Raw genomic sequence first — 15,885 nt, forward strand, 5'->3', positions numbered from 1 at the left:
CAGGCTTATCTGCAAGGCCATTGTAGCTCTTCCCCATGGCATACTTGTTATAAGTTCTCTTTAATTTCATTAAAATGCTACCAAATAATCACTTAATCTTCTAATATCTTCCAGTTGCAAGTAGTTTCCTGTCTTATTAGTGGAATTAGTGGATGATTTGGAGTCACTTTTTTATCACCATTCTTGGGATTTGTTTTTTCCTTCCCAGTGGGACCATCTGCAGAACTCTGTTGTAACTTCGTTACAACTCTTCTGAAACCTGTCCACTGGTTTGGAGGAAACGACTCTGTGAACAGTGGGAGTCATTTGCCGAGTTGTCTCATAAAACCATGATATTAACAATCACAAGTAGGACTTCAGCCCAGAACTCCGCGTTTGGTTAGCGCGAGGCTCAGGGAAGGGTTTCTTCTCCTTGGAGCCTGACTCGGTGCTGTCCCCTGCTGAGAGCCATAAGTCGCTGGTAGGCTTGTTCTAGGAGAGTAATAAGTATTGTTGTTTAGCAATTGTGTTGTTGAAATTCAGCTCCACTATGTCTGACAGTATTTATCTAAAATACTTTCCCTGGTGCGTGTTCAAGTTCCAGTAAACCGTGTCTTATTGTGCGACCTTTTCATTTTCCAGTGAAAAGGGATCAGCTCGTCAGATAAAAGCTACAAGCCAGAGTACAGGAAAAATGCGTGCTCAGAAAATCCAAGCATGATTGAAAACAAGATGTGTTAAATCAATGCGGTTTATCGCCTGCCTATTCCCGGCAATTGCTGTTCTAAGCTCATTCTGAACACACACGGGATGATAAAAGTATAGTGTCACAGCACTTGCTGGGGTGGGGTTGTAAGAAAACATGTTTATCAGACAGGCTGGGTGATTTTACCTCCTCGATAACAGCTAATGTCAAAACTCTTTGGGAAGAAATCTGAAGAACAATTATAGAAGTCATATTACTCTAGTTATATCAGAAACTATGCCGGTAGGGAAGAGAATTATGGACGTATCCTTAAATGTTAAGAAAGACAGAATATGTTGGTCTCCAATATTTAAATGCCATCATCCATTACACAGTGGAAATTATTCTTCTCTTCTCATTTAAAGAAGCAAATTTGGCTTTGAAACCTAATCATAAATGATCCAAATAAAAAAAAACAACCAAAATGAAAAAAGATTGAAAGGCAAAAAAAAAAAAAAAAAAAAAGAATTGTGTACATTAAACTTCTGTTTGCTCGAGGGATTTAATTTTAGTTTTAAACTTGGATCAAATTTGAGAATCTAAATGAAGGCTCCTGGAAGGCCATGCTGTTCAGAGCACATCATACACAGTAACAGGCAAGTTTTCTTATCAACTGTAGTACACTTAGAGAGCAGTACAATTTTTCCTAATTATTGGAGATTCACCTACTTCCCATTTTAGACAGAGTGTTAGCCCTCCAGGGCAAGAAAGGGGTCTGTTCATGAAGAGATGCTCCACTTCTGCCAGTAACTTCTCACATACATCCAGAAAATGCCAACTGGTTGTAGTATAAATTGGTTTAATGTATCTCAGAGACAGCATTTGTGTCTCTTTCTCTCTAAAGTCAAATCAGCATTTGAGAGCTCCTTGTAGGCTTAGACCTGTAAGAACTTGATGAGACAGAAAACAGTTTCTTGAGCATTTGGGGGCAAATTTAAAATACCAGGGCGGCCTCCCCGAAAGGTTTGTGTTGGTTGACATGGTGAGCCTTACGTAATAAAATCAGGCCACGAAATGGCTTGTTCATGTGTAAAATGTCAGGAGCTGAGGCACAGAGATTCCTGCTAGTGCTGGGATTTTGTTTCACAGATATTTAGCAAAAACAGCAGTTTAATTTATTTGGTATCAGGACTTGTTAATGTGCTGCAAATTGAGGTTCATCAATATTAACATAAAACAGTCCTCTTGGAATAAAGGACTGCAAAAATATAAACAATGAGGCTTCTGTGCTAATTTATGCAACCAACTCTTTCTGTGCCTCAGTTTCCCACCTTTGAATTAGGAGTAATTTTTAACATTTACGTCAAGGGCACATTGTAGGAACCAAGGAGATAATTTCTAGAAAGTACTTTGTTATTACTGAAAAGAGTCTTATATGACCTCAGGGTATGTTTAAAATGGCACCTCTACAAGGAATCATAGTGACTGCCTGTTAACACCTACAATCTTCAGAGGTCCTTATAACTTAGAGAATAATTGACTTCAAGATGCAAAATCCTAAAAATTAGTTTTCTTTTGCAGATGCCTTTGAAAGTAACCTGTCAAAATGTAAATTGGCATAAATTTTACGAAGGATAGTTAGGAGATATGTATGCTGAAAGACTTGAAATGTGCATATTATTTTATCCTGAGAAGTGCTCATTATAATGCTTCTTATGTCAGTGAAAATTTTGGGGAAAAAACCCTACATTCTAGTTAGTGGAGGATTTGTTACATAAATTATGTCTATCTGTATAATATGGTAAGCTACAAACATCAAAAAGAAAGAGATAGGTATAAGCATGTATATAATCTATGTTTTTATAAAATATATAAAATAGTATTGTGAAAATGTTTGAAAGCATACTAAAATATCAATCATGCTTCTACATGAATGGGGATATTATGGGGGTTTCCCTGCCTTTAAACATTTTCTTAAATATAATAATTATGTTAATATTACTTTTAGCTTTAGAAAACCAGTGAGGTGATTTCATTTTGAAAAACAAAAGCAAGTCTCCTAATTCTTTATTCCACTTCTTGATTGCTTTTACTTCTCCAAGAGTTGTTAATTTCCAAGCACATGCAAGTTCTTTGCACTCCAAGCTACAGTCCTGAGAATCTTCCCTCATCAGTCTTCCTCCGAGTGCCCCTGCTTTGTTTCATCCTCCTAGGCTCTTTGCTTTTCAGTTGACCTTCTGTCTTCAGCCTTTGCTTTGCATGTTGCCCTGGCTACATTCTTTGTAAAAAGGACTTAGCCACTCAAGCCACCTAATATCTCTGATTGTGCCTGTGGTAGAGAGAGGTATTGCTTCCTTTGCTTGATTTTTGAATCTCAAAGTTGTTGTCACACATCAAGAGACCCGAAGACTACAAATAAGACATCAGGGCGTGTTCAGAGGCAGTTTGGAAATTTTCCTCTGGCTTCTGTATTGGTGAAGTCTGCCTATGTTGGCTTCGTCTTGACACCCTTGTTGCAGAAAGTTACAGCTTTCTGTGGTTCAGTGAGTCCTCCCCTGAAGCCCTCCTGAGCCTCACTCGCTCCAGAGGCAGGGGCACCCAGCTGTAAAAGCATTTCATGGGGAAAGCAGGAGCTCTACTTGCAAGGAATTTGGTGTTAGGTTTCTTAAGAAGTGTATCGCTTCCACCGAAGAGGTGACCTGGCGTGCCGTTTGTGCATCAAACATCTAGGCAGGTAATGAAATATCCAAATGGCTGGAAGTGCAACAAATTTCCTCATGAACAATATTTCTGGCCTTGTTTAGGTTTCTGGTTGATTTTTCGGTTTATATATTTTAAACTCAGTCTTAAAGATAGATTTGTGAAGATAACTTGCTGTTTTATTGTTTACCTCTGGTTGTTAATTTAGTGACTGAGGGAAAAATGGGGCCATTATGGAACAAAAAGTCTCTGCCTAACACATATGTAATAACTCTCATGCCCAGAATGGATCTGCCTTGGAGGGAAATGCTCTGCTGTTACTCCTTTAGTTCAAATATAGAGTAGTCACCAGGGAAGCTTGGAGACCCAGGTGCTAGTTTTATCATTGCCTCTGCTATGAGGTTTTATTTATTACTTGGCATAGAGTCTAGATATTTGTTTGGACATTAAATGGCAATAGAATATTAATATTGCCTTCCTAATATCTGCATTTCTTTTTATTTCCAGTCAAAATGACATCATGTCACACAACCATTAAAAAAAGGAAATTAAAACCCCAGAAATATGTGAAAGCACGGCAGTGAGTTGCTAAGCTATAAAAGCAGGGAACTCTGTGAGCCAATGTTGGAATGGCACCCAAAGCACTTTTCCCCTGGTGTTTCTGAACAGAACTCTGCAGCCTCTCATTTCCATTGTTTCCAAGAATAAGTATTCAAGAAGTTAAGGGGGACGGAGGAGTGACTTCTTTAAAAGGAAACTCCAAAAAGAGAAAAATCAATTTTCATAACTGAGAATGCATCTGGCTTGACTATATGATTTTAATTTGCAAATAAACCCCCTTACAGAGAATTTCCTTTATTTGATGTGTTTGTGAAGAGGATTTCTTTAAAAAAAGAAAAAGAGACTACAGGCATAAAAAGGCCACATGTATATTTGGTTAGAATTCACTCATGAAGAGGAAAGCTTGTGATTAGTATGAGTGCATAAAAAATTGTGTTATCTCGATTTTCTTTGCGTATAGCATTTCATGCTGCATGCACATTTGGACATTAGAGATTGTAACTTTGTAGAACCAGAGCTGTTCTGTCTTGACCACCACGTGGATTGAAGCCCATAAAGGGAAAGGCTGAGAGACTGGTTGGAATAAAAGTTACTGGTTGCCTTTAGGGGTCTGAGATGATGAGATCTAGAAGGAACCTAAAGCCCTCTAGATGATGAGATCCGGAAGGAAGCTAAAGCCCCTCTATAAGCAGTCCCAACATAAAGCCAGAATAAAATGGTTTGATTCTTTTAACCATTTCATAAACTTTTTTTTTCAAAAGTAGTAATGTTGATACAGTTGAAATGGCATCCTGGTGCATACAACAGATACATCCCACCAATATCCATTCTGCAATATCACATCGTAGCTGTGGGTAAGGGGATCCTTCTGAAATCTCAGCTGAGACATCACCCTGCAAGCTTGCTCTCCTGTTCAGGAGCATTTGATCTTGCTTTTTATGCATTTGCAGGAAATGTTTCAGATGTACCCCTCCATAAGCTGTATACAACCCCACAAAGTCCTACTACGTGGGTTCAGTAAATATCTACCAGTAAATGAGTTTGAAGGGGTCAGGGGAAGACAGCTTGAATTCAATTGCTGTGGCCCCTCAATAACCTGATGGTTCTTTAATGTATCCCCATTAAGTGTATTGTGACCCTAGACTTTGTCAGAAAGAAGAGCAGAGGTGGTGACTATGAGGAGGACCCGACTGTGAGATGCTGAGCTGTGTCCCAGCTCTGCAAGTAGAGGATTTCATTTGTCTTTGGGGGTTGGATTATGTGTACCTTTCAGAAAGTTTGTTTTTAAGGGCTGATGGTATTGTGACACTAAACAGTTCCTTCCTACGAATGCCACCCCCTCTCCTTGAGCATATGGTAAGCGCTAAAAATGATTGCTGAATAAATGTATAATGTCTTCTGGAATTTTTAAAATGCATACATTGGCCCCATTTTATTCTCATGATATAAACATTGAGGCTTTTCTATTTGGGATAACGGATTCTTCTAAACCTACGATCCTTCCTCATTCAGTTACCGTTCCTAACTGGTTTAGGGTGACGCCCTCTCAAACCCTTTTCAGAGAGTGTGGACTGGGTATTTGGAAGCAGGGCCACACAAGCTGTTCTCATCATTCCATTCCTCTTGCAGTTTACAGCTTCATCTGTTTTTCTTTTTTCAATCTAAGATGCTCATGCTTCTTTATTTGTGGTTAATTGTGTCCAATTAAGTTTTTTTTTTTTTTTTCTTGCTCTACCAGATTCTCGGAATTGTCCCAAGTTTAAGGGGAAAAAAAATTGGTTAGTCCCATTTCTTCTGGTGCCTCCTGAGCCCTGCGCTTGAGTACAATGAGGTCACTTTGTTGAAGGATTAACTTTATATTACATTCTTGCAGAGTAGATGTATGTCCCTAAGGTATGACTACCCCCACTGATGAAATAAATATACCATTCTTTATGATTCCTCCCTGTTACCCTCTCTGTTGATTTTCAGAGAGTTTATGAATAGTCACATATTTATACAACTGGCCAAAAGTATACTACTTATTTTTCTTATGGTCTGTAATAACCTATGCAAGGTTATTAAAGGGTATACAGACCCCTTTTAAAGCATAGTTTCTTATGTCATTACTTTATACAAGCAGGTCAGATTCCATCTCAGCAACAATCTCTTGCTCTTAACCTTTTTCTCTGATTATAAAAGTAATACATGTTCATTGTGGAAAATTTAAAAAATTAACAGCAAAAAGAGCAGGAAGAAAAGCACTTTAAGACCCACTACTTAGAAACAACTACTATTTGGCAGTTTATACACAGACACATTTTCTTTATTCTATATATGCTTGTTTAAAAAAGTAACTATATTGTATACATGCTCCTGTAATCTACTTTTTAACCAAGCAATATATCAGTAAATATTTTTTCCTATGTCATTGCTTTTGAGGATTGCATCATATTCTATTCCATGGGGGTGCCTTAAATTAGCCATCCCTCACTTCCCAGATATTTAATATATTTTTTGTGGGGGCAATTAAAATAACAGTCTTTGTCAGATGGCTCCCCCGCACTCAGTAACTGGTTTAATTTTTTTCTCTAGTCAGTGCAATCAGATAAATCATCAGGTTCCTTTGGATCTAGGACAGTGAGCTTTGTCTAGCATCTTTAATGTTAGCTTTGTCTGCAGCACTGGACAATTCCATTGTAATATTCAATACCTGTGTTGAGGGCCGGTTAACTTGTTTAAAACTATGAACAGACAGCAAATCATAAAGACATGGGACATAAGTTAAAAACCCTTGCCTTACTCTTTAAATATTTCCTCTCTCATAGTGCACGTCCATGGAGTAAATCCTTATTTTTCTTTGAATAATGAGTTTAATATGTCTAATTCAATCACTCTGTGACAGCAGAATGACTTCTCCTCAGCTCTTTAGCTATTAGTTCCATATGATATTTGAATTGGTTCTTTTAATTGCTGATATTGTCGGTCATTCCTCTGTGAGTTGGCCATATAGCCGGAGAAACATATCCCTCCCCACCATACATCAGACAGTCATTCAGCTAACAACCATGAATTTCTAGATACAATAGGAATTCATTATGCTAATGATTGAAGAGGTGGGGCAACAATTCCAATTTTATTGGTACCTTAGACTGAAAAGTAAAACCAAGAATTAGAATTTTCAAGATGCTGAATTATGTTTTCAGATACTAAAATGGTGCATTTAATTGTCTAAAGCTACTATTTATGGTTAAACATTTTTGTTGGCAAGTAGCATTGTGGGTGGAGGGTGGATATGATAAATAAACCTTGGTGCTCATTCCTGTCTCTCTCATGCATTTCTTGATTAAATACCGTGGATTTTACAAGTAACAGCTTCCCTGAATAAAGAATTCTATGGCATTTTCTCTACAAGTCTAATTTGAAAAAAGAATTCTTCTCAAGGGTTTAGAAATTCATAAAATGGAAAGAATAATAAATATTGTGTCCTAACTCATATACTAGTATAGATAGAAAGATTTGGTACACCTGGGTGTAATTTTAGTTAATTTCCACAAGAGACAGGTTGAAAGTTTACTGTTTGGAAATGGGGGGGAGGGTTGACTAAATCTCATATTTGCAAAAATGATTACATTATCTTAAATGAAAATGCCACTCTATTAATGACTTCAATAAGCATTGCATTTGGGGAAAAAATCTTTTTAATAAAAAGTTACCTAAAGTTCATCTAACTTAAAATATACAAGTGAAGAAAAAGTACTTACTTTGATTTATGTGCTTTTGGAGGTGTAATTATTGGCTTTTTACTCACCTATGTAAAACAATGTACTTTTGTAAATGGATTTCTGGCCACTTTATGCAGCCTTTTTTTCCTTTCTTTTTTTCCTTACATAAAAAGTAAGCACTGTCAATCAAGGAATTTTAAGGTTTATTTCCTCTTTAGAAATGATTGATAGCCTTTTAGATTTACAAGTTGACAAGTTAAAGGGTTCTATTGGTATAATTATGTACTAAATTCACAGTCTTTCAATTTAAATGTCCTTTTAAAACCACAAGATTATCATACCTGTATTTTGAAAAGTGGGCCAGTCAGTTTGGGTTGGTATACAAATTGCTTCCATTAGCCTTGGGACCTATTTGAATTTAATACAGTTTTTTTAAAGTTAGTACTAGTATGAATCTTACTTTTAAAATTTAGGTTAATGGAAATGCATTTTAAGTAAAGCGTGTGGCAACTTGTTTTTTAATGTATAGCTAAATGTCAGAACTACACAGACGGTCTTTTTTATTCAGCATGTGAGAAAATATGTGGTTGAACACTTTGATTACACTAAAAAAGAAAAGAAATTTTTAAAACACCCACTTACCCCTTACTTAGAGAATACAGGGAGGTGGAGGCTATGCATAGGAGCTGCCATGTTTTGCATCTCCACTGTTTCACGCGAGACAGCCTGAAGATATTTCATATACCAGGGAGAAATTTTGAAAATGATAGACCAGAGTCCACTTAATATTGTGTTTAATTTAGGCATGCTTTGAAGAGTGTATGGTCAGTGTGCACACAGCAAGGTCCATGGTCTCCAAATGTTATTCCAGGTTTGTTCTTCTTTTGGTCTTTTCAAGGATTATTTTTGGAGACTCGGCTGCTCTAAGCTAGTACTTCACAGACGCTGGTTCCAAATAATATCAATGCTGGTGAAAGGATCTATCATTTCAGATATGAGGGTTTTGAATCAGGGCATTTTCAATACCCATCCCCTTTGCAGACTCTTGCAAGGGTGGCACTGGCTTTCCGTACCTGGAAGATTCACTTCTACTCACTCTCCTCTGCTCTCACCAGCCTCTTGCATGCTTAACTGTGCTAAGATATTGCATCGCCTGAGGTCCGCTAAGGATTTTGCAGTTAAGCAGATACTTTTAATTCTCCTGCTGTTTACAGGGTATAGATACTGCCAGGCAAGCCCTTGAGTGTTTTTACCTGAGCAACCGAATTAAAGTGAATCCTAAAAATCTCACATCAAATACCATTTTACTTTCTATTTATGATCACATAAGGAGTGTAGAATTTGGCCAAAGAAACACTGTTCAAGACCTACTCCTAATGTTCTTTTGGGCAGGTCACTCCCCATCGTGGTATAAAGCAGATGGTGGAAAGTTCAGCAAAGAGATCATTCACATAATCATCTTCTGATCCAATTCAAAAGTATCAATTAAACTTTGGACTACCTGGTTATTTCCATACCATTAGTGTTGCAAGCCATGTTCTGCTTTATTTCTTGAAAATGTACTAATCGTGTGACTTCTTTATTGCAGCGCTCAACGAACCCACCATCGATTATGGTTTCCAGAGGTTACAGAAGGTCATTCCTCGACACCCTGGTGACCCTGAGCGTTTGCCAAAGGTGAGGATACTGCCTTTTTGTAGTCTCTGAAAATTTGGACTTGAGTGATTTGCAGAAAACTCTGCTGCTGATAAAAATTAGTTCATAGGTAAACAACTCATATTTTTGTGTTTTGTGTGTTTGGTGCCATAAGGTAAGCAATAATAAAAGTAGCAAGCACTTTATGTGCCAGACAACACCGTGCTTACTTTTATATCTGCTATGCCATTTTATCCTCTCAACAACACTCTGATGTTGGTACTATTACCATTCCTATATTAGAAGAGAAAATAATGAAGCAAAGAGAGATTAAATAATAATTTGCCCAAGGTCACATAGCATGTAAATTGCTAAACTGATATTCCAACCTATGCAGCATGACCCTAGAGTCTGAGCTACTTAATTGCTACATCTTACCAATTCTCAAAAGAAAAAGGAACACCAAATTTCTGTCTATGAGGATCCGTACTTAGTCCTGGCAAGAGGAGAATAGTTAGAGCTCAGAATGTATTGGTAGATCCTGAGATTGGGCAAAGATAACCTCTCTTCTCCTAAGGCATTCTACCTAGTTGGGAAAATAGGCACAAATATGAGAGACATTAAGCAAAAATTCAAGACAGAGTCATATATGTCACCAATACATCATTAACTGCCAGTGCAGACAGAAGGAAACTGACCTTTATTGACTATTGCATACCTGTTGTGAATGTTTGGGATGTCCCCATCCCTATACCTCAGGAACTTGGGCTGTATATGGGAGAGAGTCCCAAATACAACTAATCATAACCAAAAATAGCACATTAAAGAAAAGTGCAACCAACATTCTGTGAGGACTCAGAAGCAGGCAGTTAAATGTGAAGGAAGCTCAAAGTACGGAATTCGTTGAGCTTCCATTCACTGTTTACTGACAGCAAAAAGCTTCATTTACTACACAGGTAAAAACTATTAACATTAAATTGAATTAGTTTCAAAGACTCTTTCTTGCCACAGTAAATCTAGAGATATGCCATTTCCAGGTCCAGGTATCCTTGTAAAACCCTTGTGAAAATGAAGTTGCCATCCTTCTTAGCTCGGTGAACCTCCTTGGGGGACCAGTTCGTCATCAAATCCTATCTGTGTGCTGGCTGCCTTTGTAGGCAGGGCCACCTGTCAGAACTGGCCCTGTCCGGGAGAAACCTACCCCTCAGGTCACTACACAGATGTGAGGCGCATGGGGAGGAGGGGTGCTAACTGCTCCAAGAGAGGAAGGACTGTGATGAGCAAGGGCATGTGTCCTCCATCTTAACTGAGGGGGGAAAACACCTTCAGTTTTCAGAGATGATGCCTTCAGTTTCAACCTTCAATTTCCCAGAACAACCTCACTTCCACTGAAGTGCTGTCCTTCCCTTTCCTTTTCCAACCCAATTTATTCTTGGTAAGCAATTACATCATCTACAGGTTATTATTTAGTAGATTAAATAATATAATAATAAACAGCAGTCTCCACCCATGGCATAGATGGTCTATGGAGAGATTTACCATTAGGTTCCTCTGTCTAGCAAGAACATGGTCCCATGAATTTCCTATGGGACAACTGGTAATTTTATAGCACGATGATATAAATGATGTGGGTCTGACTAATTGTAGGTGCCTTAGCTGTCTTAGTGTTAGAACAAAGGCAGGGGTACCATGCCAGATTCTTCCCATTGTTCCCTTTGGGCACTGTATTCACTTTAGCACTTGCTTTACCATTTGATCTCTTGAGTCCACTGGAGGTATTGAGGGGAGTCAGGTTGGACAAGGTAGAATTCAGACATAGGCCACTTTCTAGCTATGCAACCTAGGTCAAAATTGTTTACCTCTCTGTGCCTCAGTGTCTTCATCTGTAAAATGGGGACGGTGCTATGGTGTACCTTTTCAAGTTACATTTCAATGACTTATTTAGAGCTAACAAAAGGTAGCTATGATGATTTGCCAGTTGAGTAACAATAGGACCCTTGCTTCTGAGAGCTCTTCCACCCAATCTCGGCAGAACAGGAAATCCTAATCCTAGTGAGCAGTTGAACATGTGATTTCTCCTCTGTGCCTCAGTTTCTTCATCGATAAAATGGGGATAATTAATCATGCTAGCTCATAGGGGATCATAGGATCATGTAAGGATGAAGAGAAGTCATCTCATGGGTGTCCTTGGCATAGCATCTGGCCCAGAGTTGCCACTTTAAAAATACTTAGTCAGCCGTGGCTTATGCCAGTATTCCCAGCAATTTGGGAAGCAGAGGTGGGAGAATTGCTTGAGGCCAGGAATTCGATACTAGCCTGGGCACCATCACAAGACCCTATCTCTGCAAAATGAAAAAAGTTAGCCAGGTATGGTGGTGTGTGCATGTAGTCCCAGCTACTTGGGAGGCTGAGGTGGGAGGACTGCTTAAGCCTAGGAGGTCAAGGCTGCAGTGAGACATACCCACCACTGCACTCCAGCCTGGGTAACAGAACTAGAAGACAAATCTGGTTTAATGGTTGAGGTCTACAGAAACCAGACAGTCCTTTTTCTGATTAGAAAGGAAAGGAGAGAAATGGAATCTAGGGTTGAGTTTGCATACTTACTTTTGAAAACACTTTTATGGTTGCATGTTATGTTCAGAAATGTTGAACAAATAGCATAGGCACGTGTCACTTTGTCCCTGATGGTAAAATTCCCAACCCTTGTTTCCTGGGTTTGGAAAGAGTAATCAAGGACACAATGGATTTGTGTGTTAAGGAAACACTCCACGGCTTGCATCTAGCCACTTGATCGTGCAAGGCCTGGCCAGAGCCCACCCCAGGAAGCTCTCAGTGTGACTCAGAGCCAAGTGGCTGTCCTCTTGGCTTTGAATGTTAAAGTGGAGAGAGTTCAAGGGCAGGGTCAGGAAGTGGCGGATGGAGCCAGCACAAGGTATTCCTGTGGACTGGGGAGATTTATACTCCTGCTGTCCATTGTTAGGGGCATAAAAATGGGCTGCGCCTTTCTTAGGATCATGGTCAGTGTTTGTCAAACAGGAGTGTTTCAGTGAGCTATGGACCACACACCTTAAAAAACAAACTCCTCTTTATTAAACCCATGTGTTTGTGAATAGACAAAGCTAGATTCATACAACCACCCACATATTCTGTCAAATGAAACTGCTCCAAAGACCAAGCAGACAGCTTTCCATAATAATATGCCTTTGTATACAGGCTTGTTCTTTTTCAAAAAAATTTGGACGTGCTTTGTTTTATTGGAGTCCCTCCTGCGAGAGAAGCTGGGGCAGCAGACATCTTTCCCATTTACCAAATAGGAAAACGGGAGCAGGCGGAATCCTGCTCTGTAAATTATTTTGTCCCTGAAAGTCACCATCAGTGATAGTTGCTGTACACACAAATTTAAAATACTGTAATTATGCTAACCCCAGATGTTTTTTGGTTTCCTTTTTCATATACACAGGGAGAAAAGGGCAGGCTAAGGTTTTTAAATCACAGCATTCTGTTCTGTTTCATACAGTTTCGCCTTTCTCTCTGGATCCTGGCAGGAAGGGGAGGAACATGTGACCAACTTTGGGGTCAAGGTTGACTCTTCTTGTAATTTAGAGGTGGAGGGGATGGGGAACGTGGTCGATCAGAAATTCTGAGATGCTGATGGCTGCAGTGATGCAATCCGGATACACTGAGCAAGGAGCGCTCTCTGTGTTCAAGGTCAGAGGTATCTCCGTCCCCTTGCAGTATGTTAGTTGCCTTCATGAGTGGTCAGTTAGCCTTAGCCCTAAGGCAGTGAGAGCACACCCTGAGTTTAACTGGCGTCAGGCGTGTCAGCTGTGAACCCTAGGAAGCAAGGAATGTTTACTTTATGCCTACTGTGAGCCCAGCACTGCATTATTAAGGTTTTCGAAGAGCACAGAGGCCAAGAGAGTGGGCTCTCAAGTCAGAAAGATGTGCGTTTTGGAAACGAGATCCACTACTTGGTGCACACGACCCAACCTCCCACGCTTCAGGTTTCTCCTCTGTAAAGCAGCTGCCTCACGGCGTTGTTGTTAGGTGTTAATGAGATAATTTATGCCAAGAGGCATCCCTGGCATCTAGTGAGACTCCAGTAAATGGGGGCCACTAATCCTCTCACCATGGGTGTTCCCCATTTTACAAATGAGGAGTTAGAGTGCCCAGAGGTCTGAATGACTTGCTACGACGTCACAGCTAGCAAGTGGGAAAACTACGATTCAAACTCAGGCCCTCAGGGTCAGTAGCCTCACTGTCTTCACTATGTTGAGTTCCCAGTTCTCCTGCAGATATGAAGACCCCAATAATTCTGCCTTGAGGTGTCTCCTCTGCAGACACCTGGCCCCCAACCTTATGTAGATTCTCACCAGCTTTCTCTCATTTCCTTACTGAGAAGGCTTGGCCTGGGGACCTTCTCAGGGCAAATGAGTCTTTTCTCCAAGAGCCAGCCCCTCTTTTAGAGAAAATAAAGCAGTTTGGGAAAAGTAACAAAGGCTGCATTTGTGTATTTTGCTTTATGGAGCTGAAAATATCTGGTAAATTGATCCAGTGGGAGTAATAAATACACATTACTTTATCTTGTTCTTCATGTCCTATACCCCTGAGCCTTGATAGAACAACACCACTTAATAGACTTAAAAAAGAGTAATTACACTCATTGGTTGTGTGATTTTTCAGCCCTCCCAGCCCTGCCTGACCTTCTAATTTAGCTCACCGTGTCTAACTAATGCATTTATATTCATCTTTTATGAAGCATGTATAGTACAGAATTGACTTCAGAGCCTTTTTCAAGCTGTCCTCCCAGGTCCCCAATCTGGTTAGTAGTAAGGAGAATGGGAGTCATCCATCTCTATACGTCTGCATGTATAGATAACACATAGACATAGCTCAAAGCATTTTTTATCCTTTATGAAACATAATAAAAAGTATTTATTACATTTTTACTTTAAAGCTTTTATACATTCTAGCATTATTTACAGCTAAACATGCAGGCAAAAGATGCGAGTGTTTTTAAAATGATTACTGTTAATGTTTCTGCTTGTCAGAAGTGCTTAAATTTTCCTGCACTTTGTCTAAAAACTTAGTACTGTTGCCTTTTAAGAACAACACATTTAAAAGATCTTGCAAGTCAGATTTGCAAACACTGCTGACAGTTTGTGATGAATGATATTGCAAAATTTGCAAGATGTTTGTCATTTCACACAGCCGACATATTAAGGAACGGATTAAGAAACGCGAAACCCCTGTGGAAAACAACAGTCCCAAACAAACCTCCGCCAAACCTTGAACCCAGAGAGCGCACCAGAATCTCTCACCCGGGTTTTCTCTCCCAACTTCCCACTCAGCCAGTGGAACCCAATTGTTCTCAGTGCATTTTCTCTCACCATATGGTCTCCTCATTACCATACACTAAGCGTCCATATGGGAAACTTGTGAAATGAACTGTATTCATTTTAACTGCCAGATGAGCAGCCTTTTGCTTTGCAAGCTTAGCTTAAGTCATCTGCTGTCTTCATGTTGTTATGGCAACACAGCACCAATAAAAAATTCTAATCTACTGTAAGTGATCACAGTATTTTAAGTGCTTGCCTATAACTGCCCTCAAAGGGGAAGAGAGAGGAGGGTCTTATTTGTCCAAGGAGCAAAAGGTTGTTGTTCATTCCAGCAGGTGTCAGTAAAGAAGCTGGTGACATGGGGATTGAAGTATCAGTGTGGCTGGCTGTGTAGAAGGTTGGGATTATAAGGGAGGTGAACACCAGGAGGGTGGATGGTGGGAAGGAAGGATTATGGACCCTTTTGGTGGGTCTCCAAAAGCACACTGAATGTCAAAGCCCCACAGTATCTCTGGCAGACATGCTAGTCTGCTGGTGCTGTGTGGCCAGCCCGCCATGAAGGAACTCAAGGCTTCCTTGGAAATACAGAGGTAGCAAATCCTCATGGTAGCTACTCCTTCACTGGCATTCGAAAATCTCAGCCTCTATGAAGCGGCTCTCCCTGTACATGTGAATTAGTCATTTCAAACACCAGGCTAATTAAGAGTACCTTAAAGTAATGGAAGTCGGCAGCAACATCCTTAAATATAAATCATTTTCACCTCTGTGGGCCACATGATATGTTGCATCTCTGTCGCTCTATCTGTATTGAAAGTGAATGTTTATAGTCTCAGTTCATCAGTTCACATTAGCCTCATGCTGAATATTTAAACACAGAACAATTTGAACACACCATGAAGGAAGACAGTGACTGCACTTTCATTTGGAACAGCAAGGGCTCATCTAATAATAATTTAGTAAATCAGCCATTTAGTGGCTCAGTTGTGCACTGCATTGTGCCAAATATTATTCACTTCAACTGTACACTTGCAAAATTGAAATTCAGGCTCCAGTCACAGGCACTGTTTTTGCTCAGTGGAGAGATGAGACCTAAAATCACCCTCCCTAAAGAGCGTTCATGTTTAGTGATTTATCATAAATACAGAGCTGGGGCAAAATAAAACTGGAGTTGGCTGTATACAATGTATTCTAATTATGCTTTTATTGTTTTAGTCTTTATGCAAAGACTACCAGTAATTCAAAACCTGCAGTTGCATCAGTGAAAATACAAATAAGAAATCTT

General features: G+C 39.5%; 1 protein-coding gene across 13 annotated transcripts in view; it reads left to right on the plus strand.

The window, feature by feature from the left end:
* The window catches only part of EBF1 (EBF transcription factor 1), a 405,899-nt gene that overhangs the window by 361,640 nt on the left and 28,374 nt on the right, over positions 1-15,885 (plus strand). For all 13 annotated transcript variants that reach the window (XM_008015160.3, XM_008015161.3, XM_008015162.3 and 10 more), the window contains exon 11: positions 9,218-9,306. In XM_008015160.3, the coding sequence (XP_008013351.1) occupies positions 9,218-9,306 (89 nt within the window). The remainder of the gene's footprint in view (positions 1-9,217; positions 9,307-15,885) is intronic.

Source organism: Chlorocebus sabaeus, chromosome 23 (genome assembly GCF_047675955.1).
Source record: "Chlorocebus sabaeus isolate Y175 chromosome 23, mChlSab1.0.hap1, whole genome shotgun sequence".
In the NCBI taxonomy this organism is placed as follows: domain Eukaryota; kingdom Metazoa; phylum Chordata; class Mammalia; order Primates; family Cercopithecidae; genus Chlorocebus; species Chlorocebus sabaeus.